Source organism: Panthera onca, chromosome B3 (genome assembly GCF_046562875.1).
Source record: "Panthera onca isolate mPanOnc1 chromosome B3, mPanOnc1 haplotype 2, whole genome shotgun sequence".
Taxonomy (NCBI): Eukaryota; Metazoa; Chordata; class Mammalia; order Carnivora; family Felidae; genus Panthera; species Panthera onca.
Genome location: NC_138344.1, coordinates 39436732 through 39462059, shown reverse-complemented (window position 1 = coordinate 39462059; position 25328 = coordinate 39436732). Strand labels below are relative to the sequence as shown.

General features: G+C 46.5%; 2 protein-coding genes and 1 long non-coding RNA gene across 12 annotated transcripts in view; 1 reads left to right on the top strand and 2 right to left on the bottom strand.

Annotated features, from left to right (window-relative positions):
- SLC24A1 (solute carrier family 24 member 1) overlaps nucleotides 1-20742 on the top strand; it is a 28744-nt gene extending 8002 nt beyond the window's left edge. The window contains exons 2-9 of one of the 3 annotated variants that reach the window (XM_060618231.3): nucleotides 4700-4753; nucleotides 6093-6201; nucleotides 10118-10201; nucleotides 11289-11380; nucleotides 14709-15287; nucleotides 15994-16083; nucleotides 16957-17123; nucleotides 18067-20742. In XM_060618231.3, coding sequence (XP_060474214.3) covers nucleotides 4700-4753; nucleotides 6093-6201; nucleotides 10118-10201; nucleotides 11289-11380; nucleotides 14709-15287; nucleotides 15994-16083; nucleotides 16957-17123; nucleotides 18067-18316 — 1425 coding nt within the window. In that variant the 3' untranslated portion in view covers nucleotides 18317-20742. The remainder of the gene's footprint in view (nucleotides 1-4699; nucleotides 4754-6092; nucleotides 6202-10117; nucleotides 10202-11288; nucleotides 11381-14708; nucleotides 15288-15993; nucleotides 16084-16956; nucleotides 17124-18066) is intronic. The other 2 variants (XM_060618233.3, XM_060618234.3) reach the window with 2 other exon arrangements.
- Nucleotides 8114-11293, bottom strand: LOC132668983 (uncharacterized). The gene is made up of 2 exons (XR_013556329.2): nucleotides 11183-11293; nucleotides 8114-10723 (listed from the first exon to the last, which is right to left on the bottom strand). It is a non-coding gene; the product is annotated as an uncharacterized LOC132668983 (long non-coding RNA).
- Nucleotides 19274-25328, bottom strand: part of DENND4A (DENN domain containing 4A) — a 137598-nt gene continuing 131543 nt past the window's right edge. For all 8 annotated transcript variants that reach the window (XM_078448741.2, XM_078448743.2, XM_078448746.2 and 5 more), the window contains one exon: nucleotides 19274-25127. In XM_078448741.2, the coding sequence (XP_078304867.1) occupies nucleotides 24991-25127 (137 nt within the window). In that variant the 3' untranslated portion in view covers nucleotides 19274-24990. The remainder of the gene's footprint in view (nucleotides 25128-25328) is intronic.

Below are 25328 nucleotides of genomic sequence, written 5' to 3'. Positions count from 1 at the left end.
AGATGACAAAATGAATGTGTAAGAAACAAATATGAACAGAACTCAAGAACCTGATCATGCCTGGTCTAATAGCTTGTTTCCATGAATGCATGTGTGCATATAATTCAGATTTTACATGCATTCATGCAACACAGTAATATTTTCTCATACTGAAAATGATGGGATTAAATATGAGATTACATATACATGGTGTTCTACAAGTAACAGCATGATTTCTAGATGCTCTACCACCTGAATAACTTGGAAATAGAAAACCAACATTAATAGTGTGGGGGAGAGGGCATATGGATGATAAACAAGTAAAAACAAGATAATTTCAGGGGCACCTGGGCGGCTCAGTCAGTTGAGCATCTGACTCTTGGTTTGGGCTCAGGTCGTAATCTCATGGTTTGTGAGTTGAGCCCTGCATCGGGCTCTGTACTGGCAGTGTGGAGCCTGCTTGGGATTCTCTCTCCCCCACCCACCCCCCAAAGTAAATAAATAAAGTTAATACCACCTGTAATGGTATAGGAAAGCGCTGAGGGGTTTAGTACTGCACAGAGTAGACACCTCAACAGACCAGAGAGTTAGGGAAGGCTTCCTCCGGGAGGTGATGTCTAACAGAATCTTGAAGGACCAGCAGGGGGTGGCTGACTGAAGCTGGGGTCAGGACTCTCCTGGGCTTGTGGAGAGGCCGAGGGAATGAGACACCGTGAGGAGATACAGCCGCACTGTCCAATATGGACCATTTGCTACATGTAGCTACAGAGCTCTTGAAATGGGGCTGGTCCGACTGAGTTATGCTGTTAAGTATAGAATATACTTAACTGGGTTTCACAGGTTTGGTATGATGAAAAAAAGGGGGGGGGGTTCAAAGGTTTGGTATGATGAAAAAAAGGGGGGGGAGTAAAATAGCTCAATGATATTAATCACATGTTGAATTATAATATTTTTAGTATATTGGGCTAGAGTATATTATTAAAATCAATTCTACTCATTTCTTTTACTTTACAAAAATGTGGCTGCTAAAAGAATTACATTTGTGTATATGACTTGCATTCTATTTCTGTTGGACAGTGCTGGACTGGAGGTAAGCAGGAGGCTAGTGTGTGGTCAGCCAAGGAGTCTGGACGCCCTCATGAGGACAGTAAACCCCCAGGATGTAGGGGAGGGACATGATTTGTGCTTTGTTCAGAAAATCACTCTGGCTGAGGGGTGGAGAATGAGCTGCAAGAGGAACAGATCAGGAGTCAGAAGCTTGCAAGACTGTAGGCAGGAAGAGTGGAGACATGAGGCCACAAGTGAGGACTTTGAGTAACTAGATCTGACAGCTGACTGGACCTGGGCTGTGAAGGAGAGGGAGGAATTTGGGTAGACTTTTGGGTTTCCAGCCTAGACAAATGAGTGGATCCAGATGCAAGACTGTACTCAGCAAAGGGCTAGAGTGAAGAGTTCCCTATTAGAGTCTAACCTCGGTGAAGGCAGGACTCAGACCAGGGACTCAGTAAATATTTGTTAAATGAATCTTAAAACAACAATAACAACAGAGACTAAAATACATGGTTCAGAAAATGTGTCATGGATGGTCTAGAAGGGGAGGGGCCAATGATTAATTGCTACATCAGTGGGAAACAGAAACTGGAAGTCAGGAGGGGAAGCCCCCTGAGGGCCTGCCATATTTGCCATCCCAGGTTCCCATGAATGGCAGCAAGGGGTCCTATTGCTCAACCTCAGCAAGATACCATGCAGGTGCTGGGGGCTTTGGCTGGCATGGAGACATCCTCTTTGGTTTCCTCAGCCCCTTTGCCAGTTTTCATGAGGAGAAGGGGAAGGTGGGGTGATGAGGCTGAAGAAAGAGGAGGGGCACTGGGTGGGTGTGAGAGGTGGATATGAAATGTATTTGTACTAAGGGCATATTCTGAATGCACCCACTTGCCGGACTGCTTCCTGTAAGTGGACCCATCGTCCACACCTAAAAGTAGGCAAACATTTATGTCCATTTATCTAAAATGTCAATAATTCGCAGAGCCACTAGGGAATAGAGATTTTTACCTCAATACCTTGGGAAAAGAAATAGGAGTTCGTAAACAACAACAGCAACAAATATCTCCCTCCAATGGAGATCGGAGTTCTGACACTGTCTCTGTGAGTGTGGGCAAGCCCCGGGCTCTTTCTGCATCTCAGTTTTCCCATCTATCAAAAAGCAGTAATAGCGCTAACCTTGTCGACTTCACGGGGTTGGTGGTATTGGATGAGAAAGTGGATGTGAAAGGTGTCAGAAGGTTAGAAGTACATGCTGAAGGGAGAAGATACTGGTGTGTGCCAAGAATGATGCGCTCCTAGAGAAGTACTTTGGCTTGAGTAAACCTGAATAGCAGAAAAATCACGAGGCCTGTACATCATGGGGCAAAAGTCAATCTCTCCTGCTCCTCTGAGGACAGAACTGGCTACCCCAAAGGGCAGCCTGGCTCCTCACAGTTTGTTACCTCCAAAAACTCACTGGGTGTGGGTGGGACATGATAAACAGTGAGATGGCTGGGCCACTGGGGGTCAGTGCTATAGCCTCCAGTATCCCAGTGAACTTACAGGTGTGTCACGAAAGAGTCAGGGACTTTGTTCAAGAAATCTAGAGTGCTCCCTTCAGATGCAGATTGGTTATTTCTGCTCCATTTCATTCATTTGCATGTTCATTTGTTCATCCATCTGTTTATTTATTCAAGTGTATATCCAGCATTCAGACCTCCCCCATCCTTCAAAGCTTACTCAGATTCTATCTACATTAAAAACATTTTTTTTAATGTTTCTTTATTTTTTGAGAGAGAGAGAAAGAGACAGAGAGTGAGTGGGGGAGGGGCAGAGAGAGAGGGAGACACAGAATCCGAAGCAGGCTCCAGGCTCTGAGCTGTCCGCACAGAGCCCAAAGCAGGACTTGAACCCACAAACTGTGAGATCATGACCTGAGCTGAAGTCGGACGCTCAACCGACTGAGCCACCCAGGTGCCCCAAGTTCTACTTACTTTTGGAAGCCTCCTCGTCCCTCCAACCACCGCACCTTTATCTGACCTTCTCATTTCTTGAATCACGTCCTGTTTTCTATCTGGAGATAGAATTGGTCCCGATTCCTTTCTGGCCCAGTCAGTGTTTTCTTTATTTTCTGAGCTGAAACACAGACAGGAGATACAGAGCAAGTCTAGTTCTAGTTCTGGCCATGGAGGCCAGCAGTGAGGAGGGGAAGACCATTCCTGGGGGCAGCTATCAGTGACCCTGCCACCTGAAGATAGTACTGGAAGCCACTTAGGAGTAGCTCCTCATTCAGCTCACCTTTAGTGAGCACCTCCTGTGTACAAGAACCTATGCCACAGGCTTGGGGAACAGATGACTATATCGTAAGTTCAAAAAAATATGGAGTCAAGCTGGGTAGATAACTCACATATGGAAAAGTTAAAAAAATGATTCTTTTAGGGCCGCCTGGGTGGCTCAGTCGGTTCAGCGTCCAGTTTAGGCTCAGGTCACGATCTCATGGTTTGTGGGTTTGAGCCCTGCGTCGGGCTCTGTGCTGACAACTCAGAGCCCGGAGCCTGCTTCGGATTCTGTGTCTCCCTCTCTCTCTGCCCTTCCCCCCTCCCCCTCTGTCTCTCTCTCTCTCTCTCAAAAATAAATAAACATTAAAAAAATTTTTTTTAAATGATTCTTTTAAAAGTTCAAACAGCATTATAAAGCAATAAATGCCAAGTGGAAAGCTAGTGGTCCAGACAATAGTTACTGTGGGTTTAATGATTCTTCATCTTGGATTTTTCTAGGGCTGTCTCATTTCCCAGATGGCTGCCCTACAGCTTCCCCAGGACACTAGCACTTACTTGATCACAGAGCCAGGTTTTGGTAACACAAAATGTGCTTACTCTTGTTATACAGCTTTTGAAGAGAGAGGTATTGTAGTGAGCTGGAGTGAGTGGGGGCGGGGGAAGGGGCCATTCAGGAAAGCTTTATAGAAGTATTCACCGTGAATTTGCTGAAAAACTGGAGACATGGGGGAATGGATGAGGCATTTTATGCAGAGGGAAAAGGTGTAAACAAGGGAACAGGAGCTAGAATAGATTGGGTGTAGTTACAGGATGGTTCATTCATGCATTAATTCAACAAATATTTATTGAACCTTTGCTAAGTGCTCAAGAGTGTTTTCACGCTGAACACACGGTGGTGAATGAAAGAGGCAATCTACCTTCAAGATGCTAGTGGGGCAGTTGATTTATTTGTCTGTTTATTAAATACAAGACTAGATTGAGGAAAGTGCTATGAAGGAAAAGAACAGGAGTGTATAAAAAATAATTAGCACCTTAACCTCACAGAGGAAGGTCACATGTAAATGGAGGCCTGAACTATGGGGAGTGAGGAAGAGAGGGTTCCAAACATGGGAGGAGGGACCCTGTGATGAGGGTTTCACAGCAGGTAAAGACGGTGCATTTGAGGGACTGAGAGACGGTTGGTGGTACTGGGCTGTCGTGAGTGGACACATTTAAGAAGACTGTGGGGGGGGGGGGGGTGGGGCTGAAGCCAGACTGTGAAAGGCCAGGCTGGGGTTTGCACATGTGAAAACATGTCCCGAGACCAGGTTCTCTCTGGGTGTGTTTCTCAAACTGAGGGTTCCTTGGAGAGAGAGAGAATTAGGGAGAGAGAGCAAGGGTCTCTCCAGACATCTCGTGACTCCTGTCCCTGTTTGCAGCCAGGCAATGGGGCAGTGGCGGTGGATGAGCTGCAGGAAAACAAGAAGCTAAAGGTGGGTGCCATGTGGAGTCTGCCCAGAGGGGGCGCTGCAGGGTCTCAGAGGCCCTGTGGCCCTGATGCTGGGGGTGCTGGGCCGGGTTCAGGCTTGGGAAGCCCCAGGGAGTGCTGTCAGGATGAGCCAGGGAAGGCGCCAGCTCCTCTGCCAACAGGACTGTCACCTCTAAGGTGGCCTTGGACGAGGTGCTTGAGGTGCTTGTTTGGGAGCTGAGGCCAGAACATCACTGCTCGCTCCACCAGTAGCTTGCTGTGTGAGCTTTTACATCTGTGAAATGACTGTTTGGACTAGAAGAACTCAAGCCCCAACATTTAGAATTGATCTCAAAGCCCAATTACCTGTGGCTTTGGAATGCCCTGGAAATAAGAGAAACATAGGAGAGGCACTGGGGGCATGGGGGGGGGGGGTCTGAGGCTTCTGAAAAACTGTATCTTGGATGCTTTGGCCTATGGGATATTTGGGGAGAATTATGGGAACCTTAGAAGGGAGAGTCTGGGGCCTGACTGAAACCTTCTTCATCTGAAGAAAATCCCCAGAGCTGTTGTGAAGTACTGTGTTACCACAGCCACTAGATGGCAGAAGAGTTCAGATCCAGAGGGATGGGGGTGGCGTGGGGAGCGTGGGGGAGGGACAGAGCAAGTGTCAGTCTGTCTTTGGATGTTCCCTTGGACATCAGATGATATTTCTATGTGTGTCACATCTGGGTATCTGCATGTACAGATGTGTGTATGTGTGCACCTATGAAGGTCTCTTGAGCACCTGTGCGTAGAAAAAAGGACTGAACTGGGAATCAAAAGACCTGAGTGCCCATTTTGATACTTTCATTTACTCCCCACACGACCTTGGATAAATCACCTAGCCTCGTTGAGTTTCCATGTCCTTTTCTGTAGAAGGGGGTCACAGCCTTGCTTATCTGGGGGTGGGGCAACGATAAAGCGCGATGATGCTTTGTGGACTGTAAAGGGCTGTGCCCATGCACAGGGGTCCGTCTGTGCTGTGTGTGGGTGTGTGTTTCTATGACAGTGCATTTTCAGGGAAGGACAAACCCTTGGTAATGTGTTATGCTTAGTACACATTGTCTGCTCCCTGTTGAGACCTTGGGGAATTACTCGGTATGTAGAATTAGCCAGTCATGGAAAAATGAGAGGAGCCTGAGAAAGAAAGCAGAGTGTAACTCTTCTCACTGAGGGGAAGGGAGAAGGGAGGCCAGGAGAAGGCTCCTGTGCTTTGTTCTGAGCTCTATGGGAGGGAGGCAGGGTTAGGGAGGCCCTTGTGTGGCTCCTCCCCTGGCTTGGGCAGGGGCTCACTGAGGCCTGTGCGGCTCTCCCCTGCTCAGCTCCCAGCAATGCTGACCCGAGGGAGCAGCTCGACCTCTCTGCACAACAGCACCATCCGCAGCACCATCTACCGGCTCATGCTTCACAGCCTGGACCCTCTGGGAGAAGGTAAGCAAGGCCTCCCTGGACCTGCGTGGTCTCCTGTCCACTCCCTCCCTCCCTCCCGCAGGTGGACAAGCCCTGGGACATGCAAAACTAGGAGGCAGTGGGTAGGATGAGGACGGAGTGGGGAATGGGGGGAGTGGGGGGATGAAGCCAACTGTCTGGGAGACAGGGTAGAGAGAGGACATGGGACTCAACAGGAGAGGGCCCCAAGGAGCTGCTAAGGTTAGGCATCCGTATCCCATGGCTTCCATGTCTGTGTGTCCCCTCCTGTGAAAGGGTCCACTTGTAGTTAGTGAGGCCATGAGTGCCATGTGCCCTGCTCTGGTAGATGTCAGGGCTGTCCTCAGTGACTTCCCTGCGTAGCCCACCACCCACGAGTCGTCTCCAGTGTCCCACAGAACCTCCAGCCAGGCAGCTTGGCCCAGGCTGACTGCCAGGGCCACTTCTGGGGGTACCTCCTGTAGGGCCCCACAGCCCAGAAGCTTTGAGTAGCACCTCCCCTTGCTCTTTGTCTAGCTCTGGAGTCCTAGGGAAACTGCTAACCCTCTCCCTAGCCAGGAACCCCAAAGGAGCTGCCAGGACCACTTCTGGAGGATGACAGGGGTCCAAAGTAGAGTGGGTCCTGATTGACAAATGATGGGGGTAGCTAAGATTCTCTCCATGCACCTTACCAAGTCTTGCCTTTTGGCCCGCTTCCCCAGAGAACTGTTCCTAAAATGCTTCTCAGGCCCCTAAAGGGCACCCTCAGGTACACTCCTGTTCTCCTTGGGTCCCTTCATCTCTGGATCTCTGGTGCAAAACTAGGAGCCCAGGTTGGCCTGTGGGCAGAAGCCAAGGGGTCAGAGTGTAGTTGGAAGGAGGGCTGAGGGCTGAGCTGAATAGGACACTGGAGACTGGCCCATGAGCATCGGGAAACACCCTCACTGACTTTTCTGGTTCAGGGACAAATCTTGGGGGGGGGGGGGAGGGGGGGAGGGAGAGGAGTGGCAGGGGGAGAGGTTGGGAAGGGGCTCAGAATTTCCTCAGGCCTTGAAATATCCCCTTCAGATACAGTATTGGGTTTAGGGTATTTAAAAGGCTATTGTACTGGGAAAAGCAGAGGTGATGAAACCTTCCTCAGGAAATCCTCAGGGCGAGCCTCTGCAGACATTGAGAGAGGCTACTCCCAAGTGTCAACTCCAGAAAAACAGTGCCCCTGGAGTTTTGAGAGTGGAGTTTGCATTACGCAGTAGCCTGTGGGTGATCGTGCTGGGGGCGTACCTGGCCTGGGGCGGTGAAGGAAGCTGTATCTCTGGGCCGAGAGTACTCGGCCACTCCTTGTAGAATCACCAACTCTAGCAAAGTCCTGAAGATAAAGATCTCCTGAATGGGACTGCAGGGCCCCTTGCCTGGGCCACTTCCATGACTGGCAGCCTGCCAACAGCTGACCTACTTGTCCTAACAGGATTATGTGATGGCCAGGCCAGGCAGAGGTCAGAGGAGATTGATACTAAGTAGGAGATGATCCGGCCACGCTGAGAGTAGAGAGGCCACGTGAGGAAACAAGTGCTGGGGGAGCCAGCGACAGTCATCCCTAGGAAGACAAGCAAGCTTGGTATATGGTGGGTACATGTGGCAGGCATGAAGGCGTGGAAAGGCCCTCGTGGCAGGTAATTGCTGATACGCTCTGGGACGAAGTCCTGCTCTGAGAAGCCAACCCGGATTCTATACTCCCAGACCCCATCCAGGAGGGCCTGGGACCTTGCAGAACTGTGGTGAAGGCCTTTGTTCCCAAGACTTTCCAGATCCATGTTTGTGTTTCCATATGCTGTTTCCAAATGGCTGTCCAGATGTTTCCACCCTTTCCAGGTGTTCCAACTCTTTCCACAGAGCTGATGTGTGTGGTCTGAACTCTCACCCACCCTGTAAAGGGGCCTTTCTTCTCCAGGATCCTATGCCTTCTATGGTGACTTCACATCTATGGATGTGTGCATATGTAAGAGAGAGAGGGAGAGAGGGACAGAAAGAGGTTCTGCAGCTGACCTGCTTTCCTCAGTGGCAAGGGAAATGAGAGGTTAGGGTGTGTGATGAGGAGTGAGAAGGAAACAGGGGGACTTGGTTTTTCTTGCCAGCCCTTCCAGCCAACAGTCGGCAGATATTCTCAGCACCAGGACCAGAACGAGTGGGACTCTCTTCTTTGGTAACAACTCTGTGTTCGTTGCTCAACAGAAGATTGCAATGCGTCATCCACGCCAGGGGGGCATTAAAGGTGTGTGGGTGAAGGAGGCAGCGGAGGGCCTGCTTCCTGACATCTCAGCTCTGACGAGCACCTGCTGGGTTGGCCCACCAGGACACTTGGAAGTCATGCCAGAGGGTGGCCCTGCAGGATGGAGCCTGTTGCCAGACGCAGCTGCAGCTGAACCATCTCTGAGAGCTTAGTTGACAGGCTGAAAGGAGGAAATTCCAGACCCGTTTATGCTTCCTGTCCATCTTGGACCCAGGCAGAGTTTGGTCCCAGCAGCTTCCCATATTGTACCTTCTCAGTCTGTCTGTCATAAACTAGAGGATCTTCAGGTTCCCTTCTAACTCAAACGCTCTGGAATGCTGGGCCACTGCAGAGATGCTTCCTGGGTGGGACAGCTGCTCTCCATTACTCACTTTGTCCTTGTTGTAGCTAATGCTTATATAGTGCTTTCTAGGTGCCAGGCACTGTTTAAAGCACATTCATGTATCAACTTATTTATTCCATTAACAACTCTGTAAGATTTTACAGATGAAGAAGCTGAGGGACAGAGAGGTTAAGCAATCACTGAGCTAGGTCCCTGACTATCAAGTGGCAGAATTAGGATCCAAACCCAGACTATCTGGTATCAGAATCCCAGCTAACATAGCAATATTTAATTGTAGCATTAAAGCCTTTTTATTTATTTTCGTCTCACAGACCCCCACATCAGTGCTCTCAGTGTATCATGATGTTGCCTTTTTAGAGGGGGGCGCTGAGGCTTAGAGAGGGCACACAGGCTTCCCAGGGTCACCCAGCGCTCACAGGGGAGAGCCAGCCTGGACTCCAGAATAGATTCCATGGTGCCACATTTTTTCTTGCTTGTGCCGTTGTCCTTACCCTCCCAGGTTACACAGCTGTGAGGACCCGCAGGAGCCCCTGCACCTGTCTCTGTGCCTCCCACCTTGAATTACACATGTAAACTTTGCATGTTGCCTGGAGCATCATCACATTGAAAAAGATTGCCCTCCCTAGTTTTCTTGCCTGGAAATCAGAGCAGCACTATTCTGTCCATAGTTCTCTTTGGGCCTCTGGCAAAGTGTGTTCATAGAGGAGGCTCCGGGTACCTAGGGTCAAAATGGTGTGGCAGGGAGGTTGGTGGTAGGCTATTTCCCCTTTCTGACCAGAGAAGAAAGTCTCACCAGTAGTGCTCCTGGAGCTATAGCAGAGCTTCTGGTAAATTCATCGAAGAAAGCAAGCTACAAAGGACCTTACAGATAATCCAGTCCAAGGATGGCAAAAATGTCTCCCTGCCATTTTTCGTCCGTTCCCTGCTCATTGCAGACATCACCAATACATCACGGTAAAACCTCCACTATCCTTGGATCAGAACCCTCCTCAATCCAGCACTCATTCGAGCTTGTAAAGGAAATAAATCCTATTTGTTGCCTCTGAGTCCAACCATGTCATCTTACCAGAGAGGAAATAGGATCAGAGAGGGGAGGTGACTTGCCTAAGGTCACAGCCAGTTAGTAACATACAGGGAATTTAAGGCGAAAGCTTGGGAGCGGGCAGCAGGAACATGCGCAGTAGGACCGGAACCCAGACCATGACTTCCAGGCCAGCCTCTTCCCACCCACTTCAGCTGCTCTGGTTGCTCAGCTGACCAGTGTAACTGAAGGGCCTCGGATAAGATGTGTTCCCCTTTCTCATTTGCAGCCCATCCCTCCAAGGATAAGGAGGAGGAGAGCTTGAATCAGGAGACCAAAGCCAAGCCTCATGCTAATGCAGAGAACAAACCAGGTGAGAGGATGGTGAAACTGGTGGGTTTCCTCATGCTACCTGCCTCCCTCCTGTTGGCCAGGGGCTGAGACGTGCCTCTTGGCCTGTCTGGGCCAGTCAGCTGGAGTGATAGTCTGGTGCTGCCCTGAGTGCCACTGCACTCTAGCCTCCTCCTTCCCGTATGCTCCCTTTCTGACTGGGCTGCTGGCCCTAGGGAGGCTCTGGACAGCCCCTCCGCACTCTCCTCTGATGGGCCAGGCCAGGCCAGGCCAAGGGGTTATTGAAGGCCCGTTTCTCTTTCACTAAATCTCATCCCAAATGAGACTCCATGGGACCTCTGTTTCTTCTTCCTGTCACTTCTACAAAAGGACAGTGCTCTTAGGGATTGGTCTGAGACCAGCAACCCCAGGAGAGAAGGACACCAGGGGTCTGGTGATGCAGAAGTCCAGCATCCATGTGGCACCTGGGATGGAGGGAATGAGGAAGCTCCTGCCCCTGTGGGTTCTGCACAGCACACCGGGCCTGCCCCATGCACCCAGCGACCTGCGGAAGGAGGGAGAGCGGCAGCCATTTTTTCCATACAATAGACAAGGAAACCCAGGCTGAGAGGTCAACTGACTCATCTGAAGAAGTGAGAGGGTCTGCTCCTAAACCCGGCTCTCCAGGCTTTCTGAGTCTCCCTTCCCTGCCACCTATTTCAAGGCTTCCAAACTGCTGTGCTGCCTTTGAAGTCATTAGGATCCTCTCCATGTAGGCGGTAGGGGGCAGGGTCAGACCCTGAGGGCTGGGGCTTTGCCCTCTCTTTGGTCCCAGTTCCCCAAGCTTTTTATAGGTTGGATCCCTGGCCCCACTGGTCGGGATGGAAATATGTGTGAATACAGGGGGAGCAAGGATGGCCAGCTCCCGGCTGTCCTATCTGCAGCTATCTCTGTGGACAGGGCAACAATAATTCCTATCACATCATGTTACTTTTCCTAACAACAAGAAATTCCCCAAACTTACTGAGACCCTGGGGTGGACGCGTCCTGTAGCCCCTCACACTGGCTCTGCCAGCTGCCCTCAAAAACTGGCACACTCTTCTGATCTTTTCCGTGTTTGTCCTTTAAAGAGGAGGAGTCAGCCAAGCTTCCTGTGGTCACGGTCACACCAGCCCCTGCTCCAGATGTTGAGGGAGATCAGGAGGAAGATCCTGGCAGTCAGGTAGGCACGAGCTTCTTCCCAGGTGGAGGGGATTGAACAGGCCCAGGGAAGGAGTTGCTGACCAAAGAGTCTTCCTTCGTGAAGGTCTGAAATGCTGCTTGAGGTTCATTCCTCTGAAGTAAGTATGGCCCTTTCTCTGAAGATCAAATAATATCTCATGGGGCCAATTAATTCACCGTTAACACCTTAGTGTGAGTGCGGTATATGCACACGAGAATGTGCCGCCACGGGTCACGTGCTAGGAGAACATAAGGAATAACTGTTAGGGGGTCTTTCAGAAACTAGGGGGCAGTAAGACCAGGCAGCTCAAAGCGTAGCTCCATGCCTCGGAACCCCCTGAGGTTTGTCTACAGGGCCTGCCGCTGCCTTTACAGCCACACAGCCTCTTCTTCCACCACGCTCCAGCTACACTGGACTCCTGTCTCCGTGCTCTTCTGCCTCCGGACCTTGGTTTCCTCCCCCTCATGTATCCCCCCACCTGCATGTATCACCTCACCCACCTCTCCAGGCCACTGTAAATGCCTCCATTGCCCTCAAGCTTCCCTGACCCCCCACCCCGATCTGATGAATAAATGCCCATGGGCTTTGTCCCTGTCCCAGGGCTCTTATCACTGCCTTCCCCGCACTCCATTTAGGAGTCTCTCTTCCTTCAGCTCGCTGCTGAGTGAAGTTCCTGAGGGCAGGATGCACTCCTGAACTGTCTGTCTGTCCCATAGAGAGAAGTGCGGTGCCTGGCACACGCGGCTGTGCTCAGTAAGGGTTCAGAGATGACAGTGAGGGTGTGGGGCCTCCCTCGGGCCAGCAGCCCAATCAGAAAGGGAGTTGATGACGGTCAGTGATAGACTTGCATTTAGTTTGCAGGTTCCACCCCTGTTTGTTTTTTTTAGTTTGCCACCGAGAAATAGTCAATTATACCTCATCCTTAAGCCAGCAACTTTGGGTTTAGTGTCTAAGACCTCTTGATGGTATCATGAGTGTCCTGAGTAGACCCACTACAGCCAGCTCAAGTACAAGGGATTAAGAGGAGACAGAGAGATCTCCTGGAATCCCAGGGCCAGAAGCGAAGCTCCATTTCACAAAGAACTGCCCCCAGTTCTAAGCAGGCAGCTGTGACCCTAGTGGCTTCTGTCTGTCTTTGCTCCCTCATGTTCCCTTCCCTGCGTGCAGACTTTTTTTCCTCTCAATTTTTATTTATTTTGGGAAGAGAGAGAGAGTGCGAGTGGGGAGGGGCAGAGAGAGAGAGGGAGAGAGAGAGAATTCCAACCAGACTCGGAGCCTGATGTGGGGTTTGAACTCATGAACCGTGAAATCACGAACTGAGCCGAAGTTGGGTGCTTAACCGACTGAGCCACCCAGGTGCCCCGCATTTGCTTTCTTATTAGCACACATAGCACCACTCTAGGCCCCAGTCCATTATGGGGGTCAACCGATGACCGGCTCCCAGTCTCAGAAGAGAGAATCTGTTTAAACCAGGTCACAGGTCAGGGATCCAGCCTGTGTCTAAGCTGTGACAGGGAGTGCTGGGGTGCTCTGACTCCAACACAGAAGAACGGAGCCACCAATTCAGAGGGTGTTAGGGGTGACAGTTCTCAGAGAAAAGGGTGCAGGCTGGGCAGACACTCCCACACCTATGGATTTAAATGACTTGTCATCTCCCCCAGTAAGCCTTCTCTCCTGATGGGGCTGGGGGAGGGAGGGCAGGAAGTATTTCAGGGGCACCTAGGTGGCTCAGTCGGTTGAGCATCCGACTTCGGCTCAGGTCATGATCTCACGGCTCGTGGGTTCGAGCCCTGTGTCGGGCTCTGTGCTGACAGCTCAGAGCCTAGAGTCTGCTTCAGATTCTGTGTCTCTCTTGCTGTGCCCCTCCCTGGCTCATGCTCTGTCTCCCTTTCTCTCAAGAATAAATAAAAAACATTAAAATTAAAAAAATGTACTCTCGACCATTAAGTTAGAGTATCTGGGGTGGGTATGAATGTTTTTAAAACCCTCAGGTGATCTGAATATGCAGTGGAGTTGAGAATCACTGAGTATCCCTTGGGGTTGGCTGTGTGAACTTCGTTACAGATGACATACTCTATGAGCACACAGCGCAGGTCACTTGCTCAAGGGACAGGCCAGGCATGTTGCTATAGGTTAGTTGGGCACCTAATCTGAGGACACTCAGAATCAATGCCTTTTAGAGTGCATGGAGTCACAGTGTTTGGTTCCCAAACACTTGTCTGCAAATGCATCTATTAGGAGCACTTGTGAGCATGTTAAAATAGATTCTTGGCTTAGTTCTCATCACAGAGATTCTAATTCAGTTGGTCCAGGAGGGGCCAGGACATCTGGATTTCTTTTATTTTATTAACTTATTTTGAAAATTAGTATTTATACTAAGCTCCCCAACTGAGAACCAAAGATCTCATTCAGCCCTGGCATTTGCGAAGAAGGGTAGCTTGGTGGTTAAGAGGCCAAGAGCTGGACTATCCATATGACAAATCCCAACTTTATCACTTACACCATGTGGACCACTGTGTGGACCACGGGCAAGTTATTTAACTATTCTGTACCCTAGTTTCTCCATCTGTCAGATGGGTTTAATTCCATCTATATCATAAGTTAATTGACCCATGAGACACAGTAAGTGCTAGCTATTATTATTGAAGCCACTTAACATAGTGCCTGGCACATAAACCCCCCCAGGAAATAGGTATTACCATCATAGTTTTACATACATAAGGTAATATAACAATTTAGAAGTTTTAGGAGGCTCAGCAATGTAACCACCAAAAGATATGCAATATTAGGCAACATTAATGGAAGTAGGTATCCAAGAGAGGGAAGTGATAATCTTATTCCATTCTGTGGTCCAATCCTATTACGTGTGGTGTTCTGTTTCAGTTTTCAAAGCTTCCTCATGGGGCATAATCTAACTAGAATGAGTTCACCAAGATGGGGAGGAGGCTCCAGGCCATAGCACAGAATAAAGGAAGGGACTGGGAATCTTTAACTCTGGGAAAAGAGCTGCCTCATGAAAGAGTGATTAGCTTTGTTCTGTGTGGCTCCAAAGAGTCAACCTATGCACAGAGAGTAGAACTTGTTACAAATATGGACTCTAATCAGAGTTGCCAAGATACAGAGGGTGCCTTAGGTGGTGAGTTTTCCATCCCTGAAGAAAGGACAACCACTGTTGTGGTTGTGGAGTAATTTTGCTGAATGATTTCTCCTCCTACTCAAGTTTTTAGATCCATTCTGAGAACAGCAACAACAACAAAGTGGGGGAAAAGTGGGAGGGAAAACAAACCCAGCAGTTATTACACATTAATTTGTTGGCTTTGGATTGCAGGGAGGAGATGTGGCTGGAGCTGAGAGCACAGGTGAAATAGTAGCTGAAGAGGGTGAAGCTCCTGGTGAAGGCAAAAATGGGGAGCAAGGTGGAGGTGAGACTCAACTGGAAGGTGAAGGTGAAATTGAAGCAGAAGGAGAAGAAGGTGAACATGGCAGTGAACTCCAAGCAGAAGATGAGGACATGAAAGCTGATGAAGGTGGAGGTGAAGGTGAACTCCAAGCAGAAGAGGGTGAAATGAAAGCTGATGAGGGTGAAAATGAAGAGCAGGAATTCAATGCTGAGAGTCAAGGTGAAGCCAAAAGTGACGAGAAAGGTACAGATGGTGAAGGGGGAGGTGATGGAGGTGACAGTAAAGATGAAGAGGAGGAAGAAGAGGAGGAGGACGAAGAGGAAGAGGAGGACGATGAGGAAGAGGAAGACGATGAGGAAGAGGAGGACGATGAGGAAGAAGAGGAGGCAAATGAGGAGCCTTTGTCCCTGGAGTGGCCCGACACCAGGCAGAAGCAAGCCATTTACCTCTTCCTCCTGCCCATTGTGTTCCCACTGTGGTTGACGGTGCCTGATGTCCGGAGGCTGGTGAGTTTGCCCAGCTGTACCCCAGGGAATCTGTGGAGTCTCTAAGCACTCCCGCTCAAGAAGGCAAACCAGCTTGGCAGGGCTCAACCACAGAGAGTATCTGGGATGCAACTTGTAGCTCCAGATGGGACCATGCACCTATGGGGACATACCGGTGGGCTTGGGAGGCCCTAAGACATGCTTATTTCCTCACTATCAGCATGTGATCTGGTCCCTCAACTCCTATTCTCAGTTTTCTCGATTTTAATATGGGAATGATGCCAAGACGCCCCCACTCCGCCCCTGTATTTCCAGGGATATTCTGAAAACCTAGGGGGAAAGTACTGTTTCTACCCAGTATTCTCATTTATAGGGAAAGCGCTAACATACCCTACCCAAAGGCCATCCATACGCTCTAGGTCCAGAGATGGGTGGGGTAGGGGGGAGGTGGCAGATACTAAACCAAACACCTAGGCAAGTCTGGCTCTAGGGCAAGCAAACAGTCCTCTTCAGTTTGGTGACTGCTGAATGCCCTGCTGGCTGGACTCCCCTGCAGGCCACCATCCCAGGGTCCTCACTGGAGATCCAGATCTCAGCTGACACATCCCCAGATCCTCTCCATCACTCACTCAGCAGATCCCGTCCCTGATTCTGGGGCTCCCTCAGAAGGGCCAATGACCTTTAGCATCTGCAACTTATTTCTCTTCCTTTTCAAACTTGCAAATAGGAGTCTAGGAAGTTTTTTGTTATCACCTTCCTGGGATCCATCGTGTGGATAGCCATTTTCTCATACCTCATGGTCTGGTGGGCTCACCAGGTGAGTGAACAGCAGGAACTATATCCAACGTCAGTGGGGCCCAAGGACAATTTTTACCTTCAGGGTCAATGGCCAGTACCCAGGGAACGGTGAGGCTCAAGTGACTTTGTAGTTTCTAGATTGTTTACGAAGGGTCAAATTTGCCTTTTTTCTTCCAGTGAGTGTAGTGTTTTCAAGTGCGCTCTTCTGTCTTAACGCTCATGCTGTAGCCTCGCAGAGAAGGCCCTTCACAGTCTGACCCAACTGACCATTGCTTATTAGCCTTACTCCAGGCTTTCTCTGTCATGGATGCCCTGCTCCTCCCCACCTGGCGATGTTGGACACACTTGCGAGAGGAAGCTCAATTTTGCCTTGTCTCTGGCATCCAGTGAGTCTTCCTCTGAGTGCCCATTGCTTTCCTGTTCTACCTGTAATTGTTGTTCACGAGCTTTTTTCTTTCAGTAGGCTGAGGGTAGGGGCAGTGTTGTGGTGCCCATACTTCTATTTCCAGCCTCTAACTGGCACATAGCAGGTGTCCGTGGTTCTGGAGATGGAAACGTGACACGAACAGGTGTTCGGAGGGGCAGTTCTGAGAAGGTGCAGGTGTTATAGCTGGAATATCAGTGACAGCTGGTATCAGGGAGAGACGTGTACTCCAGAAAGGAGCTGCGTCATTCCCTGCAGCCTTGAGCAGGGGCCCTGCTCCTTCTCTCCGTGGCCCATCTCCCCAGCTGTCGGTTCGCCATACCCTCCCTCCGAGGCCGCGGGAGTATGCTGAGCTCTCCGGAAAAGTGTTGGGTTTGCACAAAGTAGCATGTGGTTGGTGCTTTGAAGAGCTTCAGATTTTTCCTTTTGCTGTTGTCATGGCTTATCATCGCTGTTACTTTTTACTAGGTTGGTGAAACAATAGGGATTTCAGAAGAGATCATGGGTTTGACGATCCTAGCAGCAGGCACGTCCATTCCTGACCTCATCACCAGTGTGATTGTCGCTCGGAAAGGCCTGGGAGACATGGCTGTGTCCAGCTCTGTGGGCAGTAACATATTTGATATCACCGTGGGGTGAGTGGCAAAGTTGCTTTCCAAGGCATATTAAGAATGACTGGAAAACACGGTGTTGGCTCTGTTTGCTGGTTTTTGGTTTCATTATTTATACATGGAATAAAAGGGCATTATTAGTTTCTACAAGGCATCAAAGTGTCCTCCCTTCGTTCATCACAGCCTGAGGGGATAACAGAACAAAAATGCTGTCTGAAATGTAACTGACTAGAATTTATAGATGAATCGAAAAACAAAGTCCTTTAAATTTCATTCCCAAATTCAGTCAGATGCTCTGCTCACTGACCTCCAAGGTGGTGGAAGTGGGGCTGGAAGGAGCAATGACTCAATCTCACTCGCTGATACTTCTGCTCCTTTGTGTTTGGGATCCTGCCAGCTCAGAGGCTCTAAAAGCATTTTGTCTAAACAAGCAAATGCCGCATCCTCCTGTACCCATTCTCTTGCCCCCTCCTCCCAACTTTGTCAGAGCCCAACCTCTGGGCTATTTTCATTTCCACGGGCATATCCTGGATTTGGGTGGTGGCTTTGATTTTTCTAAATTTTTATGGTAAGTCCTAGCTCAGGCTAATTTAAATGTAAAGACATGTTAGCCTGAGCTAGGACTGATCACAAAAATTTACAGATGGAAGAGTCACACATCAGCTCACCTGGGTTACTCACAGGAAAGTCATGAATTATAAAGAAAAAAATACCCACTCAGACCCTGAAAATTTCAGTTTTAATATAGAACTCCTTGTTATTAGCTGTGAGACCTTGGGCATGTAATTCAATTTCCATGAACTTCGTTTCCTCATCTGTGAAATGGGGCTATTATTTTCTGCTCTATTTCATAAGCTTTCTCGTGTGTGTGGAAAAATAAGTGCTTTGTAAATTGTAAAATACTATTTATGTTTATGGGATTAGTGCAGACATTCAGAATATTCACATTGTTTTTTCAATCTTGCAGCCTGCCTGTCCCTTGGTTGCTGTTCTCTCTTATCAATGGATTACAGCCTGTTCCAGTCAGCAGCAACGGCTTGTTTTGTGCAATTGTTTTGCTTTTTCTCATGCTCCTGTTTGTGATCTCTTCAATTGCATCATGCAAATGGAGAATGAACAAGATCCTGGGCTTCACAATGTTCCTCCTTTACTTTGTATTCCTGATAATCAGTGTGATGTTAGAAGATCGAATCATTTCCTGTCCTGTATCTGTCTGAGGCAGAGTCGCTGTTGCTCACAATGGACGTGGATCAGAAAACCATGCCAGAAGCTACCATACTTCTTGTTACATTAACAAAAGAATGAACGTGGTCCATGAGAGAGACCAGAGTGGCAAAGAGCCACTGATGGGAATGTGATCGGGGACTGAATGTTAGCCTTGGAAACACCCGCAGCTCGTTGTGGATTGTCTCACCTCTGGAGGGATGGAGTTTTTACCCCTGCCTGATGTTGGCAGCTATCACGTGGAGGCCAGTAGAAGGACCTCTGGAGCCAGAGGGTTTTCGGAATGAGGGATCATTTGGGGGTGAGGGCTGGGACAGGCACAGTAGCAGGACAAGCCCCTATACTCACAGTTCCCTGATCATTCCTGAAAGGCTGCTGACCCAAAGACACAGATGTGGTCTACACCCCACCCTTTGGCCCCTGTCCCAAGCACACACTGCAACTTGCCGTCCTCTCTTTTTCTGTTTAAAACATGAGGTTCCACCAGGGTTGTAAACATTACACGTCCAGTTATTGGTGGGTTTAAGGAGCTAAGACTCGGAAAAAAAAAAGTGTAACAGGAATCAATGATCATTACACACTGTAGCCCAGTAAAATGTGTACTGATATTTGATAGCTTAAAAAGACTCCCTTAGCTCTTCTTTTGCACTTCTGAAACGTGAAATTAAAATAAGTAGCCCCCCAAATGAAAATGTATAATTCGCCGTTGTACCAGAAGGGGGGTGGGATATTAGGGAGGGCTATTTAAAAATATGTACTTACTAGAAAATCCAAATTAGTGTTGTCTCCATCAAGTGGTCACCTTGGGGGATTAGACAGTCATACAAAGCTGTCCTGACTTTGCTCCTCCAGCATATTCTCACCTAACAGTGACAAATGCTACTAGTGAGTCAGAAGGGGAGTGATTTTATTTCATTATTTTTTTAAATGTTTTATTTATTTTTGAGACAGAGAGAGACAGAGCACGAGCAGGGGAGGGGCAGAGAGAGAGGGAGACACAGAATCCGAAGCAGGCTCCAGGCTCCGAGCCATCAGCACAGAGCCCGATGCGGGGCTCGAACCCACAAACTGTGAGATCATGACCTGAGCCGAAGTTGGACGCTCAACCAACTGAGCCACCCAGGCGCCCCAGGGGAGTGATTTTAAAAAGAGTCCAAAATCAGTAGGTCCAAGTCTGCTATATAAAGTAAGAGATCTTGTGGGGTAATGCTACTTCTGTATGCCAACCTACATTGGATGATAAAGCCAGATTGATTTCCCGTGTGGCTTACATGTGGCTCTTAAGGCAATTACAAAGGAGAAATTCCAAAAATGCTTAACATAACGACAACACAGTGAGAAAAAGAGTATTACTACTTCTAATAGCTAGTGTAAAGGACTTCTGTGTTTTTAAAAATTGTGTGGTTATTTAAGCAGTGCTTGTGCAATTCGAAGTGCTTGTATGTTAAATACCACTGCTTGCTGCTTTTACTAGCACTCAGTTAGGGGACCGCTAGAAATGAAGCAGTTTCGTGTTCCTGGTTTCAGAGCAAAAGGAGCTCAGGTGACTATAGATTATGACGGCAAATATGGCTTTAATTACAAACGTGAGAGGATTCAGACTGGAATATAACAGGACAGATGTGATGTGGAAAAAAAAAAATCAAACATTTTGGTGTTGAAGGGCTGTACTGAAAATACTTTAGTCCATAATCCATCTCTTCAGATGGGCTGATTAATTAATGGCCTCACTACCCCAGGATTCACATTCTTTGGAAATGACTTTTATTAAATTTCAATAAATTGTGAGTCCCCATGGTATTTTATTTTACCAACATGGATGAGTTCATCTGTATCTTTAGGTCACTGGGTCAGAATGCTCAAGAAGAAGAATATGGAATCATGTTCACATTCCATTTTCTTACTTATCCTCCTTGCCGTTGCTGCTGCATTTGCCCAGTCTCCATATGCCATGGCCTAGGAACAGGAGAGAACAATGCCTACAGAAGGGTGACCCCAATGCCCAAACTCTGGGCATCTGTGTCTAATTCCAGCTAGCTTCAGGGGCATCACCTGAGAGTCTGGGATCTGATGCCTTCCCCAGAATGACTGATAAGGAGTGATGGACAGTGGAACATTTTGTCATGAAAAAGTGTTGGACAGTCATTTCATGATTAGAGTCAACTCTAATGATCTAACATTCTTTTTCTGATTAGCTTGCTGGATTTTTGGCATTTCTCTTTGCTTAGAAAGGATGATCTGATCACTTCACACTATGACAGAAAGGGTCAAGTAAAATGAAAGCTGGGTCTTGATGGATGAGTAAGAAGTCACTGGGGTGGGCAGGAGAAAGGAGATTTCAGGGAGATGGAAAACTTATGTAATTTTTATAAGATCAATTTGTTATGCTTGGAAATTAAAATTTTTGTCATATTTATAAGCCTACAGTTTATTAGCATTATGCTGTTGTAGGATAAAGAGTCATCTTAAAATGTCAAGATAATGGTGACACGGCCCTCTCATTTGGTAGGCAAAATGATCTACTGAGTTACAAGGGACACATACTAGATCACTCATTCAGCCCAGGAAGTCTGAAGTGTCCCAGCTGGGCATCTCAGCTGGAAGACAGTGGCTGCAGAGATGACTGCTCCCTCCCTCTGGAGGTTCCATTTCCTTGATGACCCTGGTAATGGGTTTGGGTCAAATTTCTAAAAATGTGAGGGTCTTCCTAATTTAATGGGTTAAGTTTCTATATAGTACTAAGAAAAGATTCCTTCCAAATTTTTGAAAAATGGTGTTATGTTTAAATGGTTACTATACATGGTTAAATGGTTACTTTCATCAATAGATCTGAAAATGTTTTCATCAAATTATAGGCTTGGCCCTTTAGGACACCGTTGTCTATATCATAATGATCATTTCTTTAAAGACTGATACCAAAGAGGTCAGGAACTGGAATTTAGTGTGTAGGGCACAGCCTCGTAGATACATTTGAAGAACTGGCTGGCCTTCCGTGCCAAAGAATACCCTGGGGATCTGATTCCTTTTTTTGCGGGAGGGTCCCTCCATAGGTGCCACCTGCGATGTGTTTTGGGACTGGTCACTATGGAAGGTGCAGAGAGGGCTCATGATCACGGCTGTCTTTGCCTGGTGTGGGTGGGGAGTGGGGGGTACTGGAGCCAAGCAGGCCACCCTGGCCTAAGACAACATGGTTGCCTTCGCAACCAAAGGCAAGCTTTAGGTCTTCACTGTGATGAGCAGGCAAAGCCTGGAGAATTTCATTTACAGAAAATTCTGTCAGTTGCTCCAGTGGCTCTATCACAGCACAATGTTTGAAAAAAATCTTTACAGACAAAAGGAGGGAGCCATGCAAAGGACAGCAACCGTGGGAAGGCCGCAGAGACTTCATCAGGAAAGTCTGTTACCATCTCAGAGGATAAGCACATGCACACCCACCTGAGTGAGAGACAAACTCCTATACTAATTGTGCACTGCTAATTTTGTAAACGACAATAATTAAGCCAGCAAATGCACTTGCTTTGAGGCCAGAGGAAGAGGCTAGTGTGAAGGGATAAGAAGATAATAAGCCTGAGAATATTAAGGTAAACTGGTATGTAACTGCTAGTGGTTCAATTCTGAAATAAAACTTGGTCTTGTATCCAAACAGGAAAGACGGAGCACACCAACTCTACCACACAAAGGGGCCAAGGACCCTCTTAAAGAGGCAGCCTGTTCTTTCCCAAGGCACTTGGAAGTGCCTAATAGCAGCTTTCAAGTTCTAGTGGGAAAAATAAAAATAAAACTGGGCTACCTCACATTACCATACAAACGGGTATTTTCTAACCATATACTTAAAACGTATTTAGAAATACACTGTAACAGCTTCTCTATAGAGCAGGCTAACACTTGCTAGTTTCAATAGGCATCATGGTAATGACCAGCATAAAATAAGTATTTATCACTAAAAATGCTGAACCAACATTTTCAGGGGCCATTTCTCTATATACAAAAATGTATAAACATCTTAGAAAACCTTAAAACAAAATAAGCTGGTAGTTTTAGGGATTTATCACAACCTCACGCCGTTCCCCCCCCCCCAAAAAAAAAAAAATCAGGGGGAGAAAAGACAAAAATCAGAATATGAACAGGCTGCATAATTCCCCATCTGACAGTAGGAAGAAAAAGCGGAATACTGAAATAAGATACAAAATACAAATGCATGACATTAACACCGTGAGAGGAAGTAGGAACAAGTTATACCAGGACACAGCAGGGTTTATTTTCAACTATTAAACATATAAACAAAACTAAGAGTAAGAAAACAAGAGACAGATAATGTAGCAAAAGTGTATTTCTCTCCAACAAGATTGGTTGGCCATGATTCTTCAAAATGTATCTTCAACAGAGAGAAAATTGAAGAGAAGTTTGTATAGAGTTATTTTAAAGGATGATCTAGATTTTAATTTTCTTTTGAGCAGGGTTTACTACATTCTACTCATGTTTTTGGTTTTATTTTTAAAGACTAAATTTGCACAAATAATATTCCCTGGGAATTAAAAGTAGAGGAAATAAAACCCAATGAAAAACAGAACAAAAACTCTGTGTGTATGGGAGGAGATAAAAACTATACTCACCTTTCCCCATAGGAGTTTGAACCATAATGAATGGGCTTTACCTCATTTTTTTTCTGGTTAGGTACTTGAAATCAATAAACTATAATTCTTACATATAGTTTGTGTCAAAGACAAGTTAAACAACAGCGAAAGCTGTTCTTATAAGGGAAACAAAACCCCAGGACACAAAAACAGAATAGAACCCCAGAACCCTAGTTGGAGGGATATTTGTTGCCAATGCCAAAAGACTCACCTATCAAATGTTTCTCTCATTTGACAATTATCAAGCGATGTAGGGAACAAAAGACTCCTTTAGGATGTGAAACTTGGATATGAAGAGTGAAGGAGACTGGAGTTGTATTTACAAAGGAAAGGCATATAAATGTGCATAGCACCAGGTTTTTCAAGTAAGCAAGGTCAGTCCCAAACTAATTTGAACTAAAATTTCACATTTTTTAAACTCTCCCCATGACTTCCCAGGGTAGAAAGCTGTGAAATGTTTCAGCTTGATGCTATTCACTAATGGTGTGAACTCACAAGGTAGTTTTTGCGCAGCTAAACTGATTCTAAGTCTCAGATATCCCCAGGACAAGTGTCCTGGGCTCTACTGGCTTACACACCAGATTTGGAACCATCCACATTTTTCTTCTATGAAACTGTCTAGAGAATTCTCTCCTTCATGACAATGTGTGCAACCACGCACACACACATACTGGAAATCTATAAATAACTCTAATAGCCAAAGAATACTTTTTATCAGAAATTACCAAAGAAAGTGATATTTGAAATAATGGGACTAAAAATACTTTTTAAGAGTCTTTCTAATACCTATGGTGTTTAAACGTTCAATTTATTGTCTGATTTCTGGATATTTCTGGATTTTAGATTCCATAAACTTCAGATTCTGAAGGCTTATTGAAAAAGCCAAGTTCCTCAATATGGGAAATTCTACCTGGCTGTACTTTTAGAGAGTTATTATTTTTCTATTTTTGAAAAAATATCTTGTTTATTTATATATATATATATAATATGAACAGAATACTCCAATAGGTCATATTCCAGATAAATATGATACAATCTGCATCATATGCCACATTTTAGATATTAAAATAAGGGTAAAATCTGGAATAAGTTGTCTGACATATTTCCCAACACAAGTGTTCGTATAGAATATTAAAATCTAAATTGATTTTTGGCTTTGTAAGCTATCCCTGTGTACTGTCTGTATCTGTTAGCAATAGAGAACATTTTCAGTCATGGTATACTGAACCTGATTTTGCAGAAGCAGACTTGGAACCTCCCCGGCTCTCCTTCAACAAGGCTCAATGAGTCAGTCTGGGCAGTGCGCACCCTGGCTTTCATCCACTCACTGCAGTCAGGCTTAGCGGTACTAACATGCAATCCTAGCACAACACTGACACTAGCGCTGACAGTTTTGAATCATTCTCCCAAGTAATAAAATATATATATATATAGATAGATAGATAGATATAGATAGCTATACATATAGAGATCTGCAGCTGTACTAATTACTTCAAATAGCAGCAGACAAGGAAAATAAGCACTTAATTGCTTGCTTCGTAAGTTTCAGTTCATTTTGTTTGCTATATTAAGTTTAAAAATTAAAAAAATATCAACTTACTATAAACAATTTAAAATATGTATAATACAACTTCATGGTCAAAACATTTGAATAGTCTATGAAAACAGGAAATACTTCGAGTTCCATTCATGATTTTTTCAACATGTTTCTTCCAAGAGAAACCACAAAACAGGTGTCTTATTTTGAGAAGTAATTTTGTCTAGGGATTTCCTTGTCACAAAAATACTTAATTACTGGTTACAGGAGAAGTAAAGAAAAAAAAAAAAAACAAAGAGATGAGAAACAAAATGGCTCTCTCGTCACTTGTCACTCTTCTCTTCTTAGAACATTCTGTACAAGAGCTATCTGGGCTTTCTGAACCATTTACAAATGCATTTTCAAAAATCGAAGAGAAAGAGTTTAGAATCTCCAAATATTATTTTATACACTGACTATACAATACATATTGAAAGTATACACGCACGTGCATATCTTAAAGATAAGGTTCTCCAAAGGTTTTTCGACATTCCATCACCCCTGTACTTGGTGGTCGATCACAGTTGTGTGTACTCTTGACTTGACTAGGTGTGAGGCGATCGTATGCCATCTTGTATTCTTTATCAAATGCATCTGTAAAAATTCATAAAGAAATGAGGGCATTTAGCAATTTATACTCGATATTAACAACAATCAAGATTTTGAAATATCACAGAACTAAAAAATTAGAGGCCAAGAAGGCATCTCTAGGTCATTTCTGCCAACTAAAGAAATACAGAATTTCAGAGCTCAAACAAGGACCTCAAAGCTCTCAGCATTTTAGAGCTAGATCAC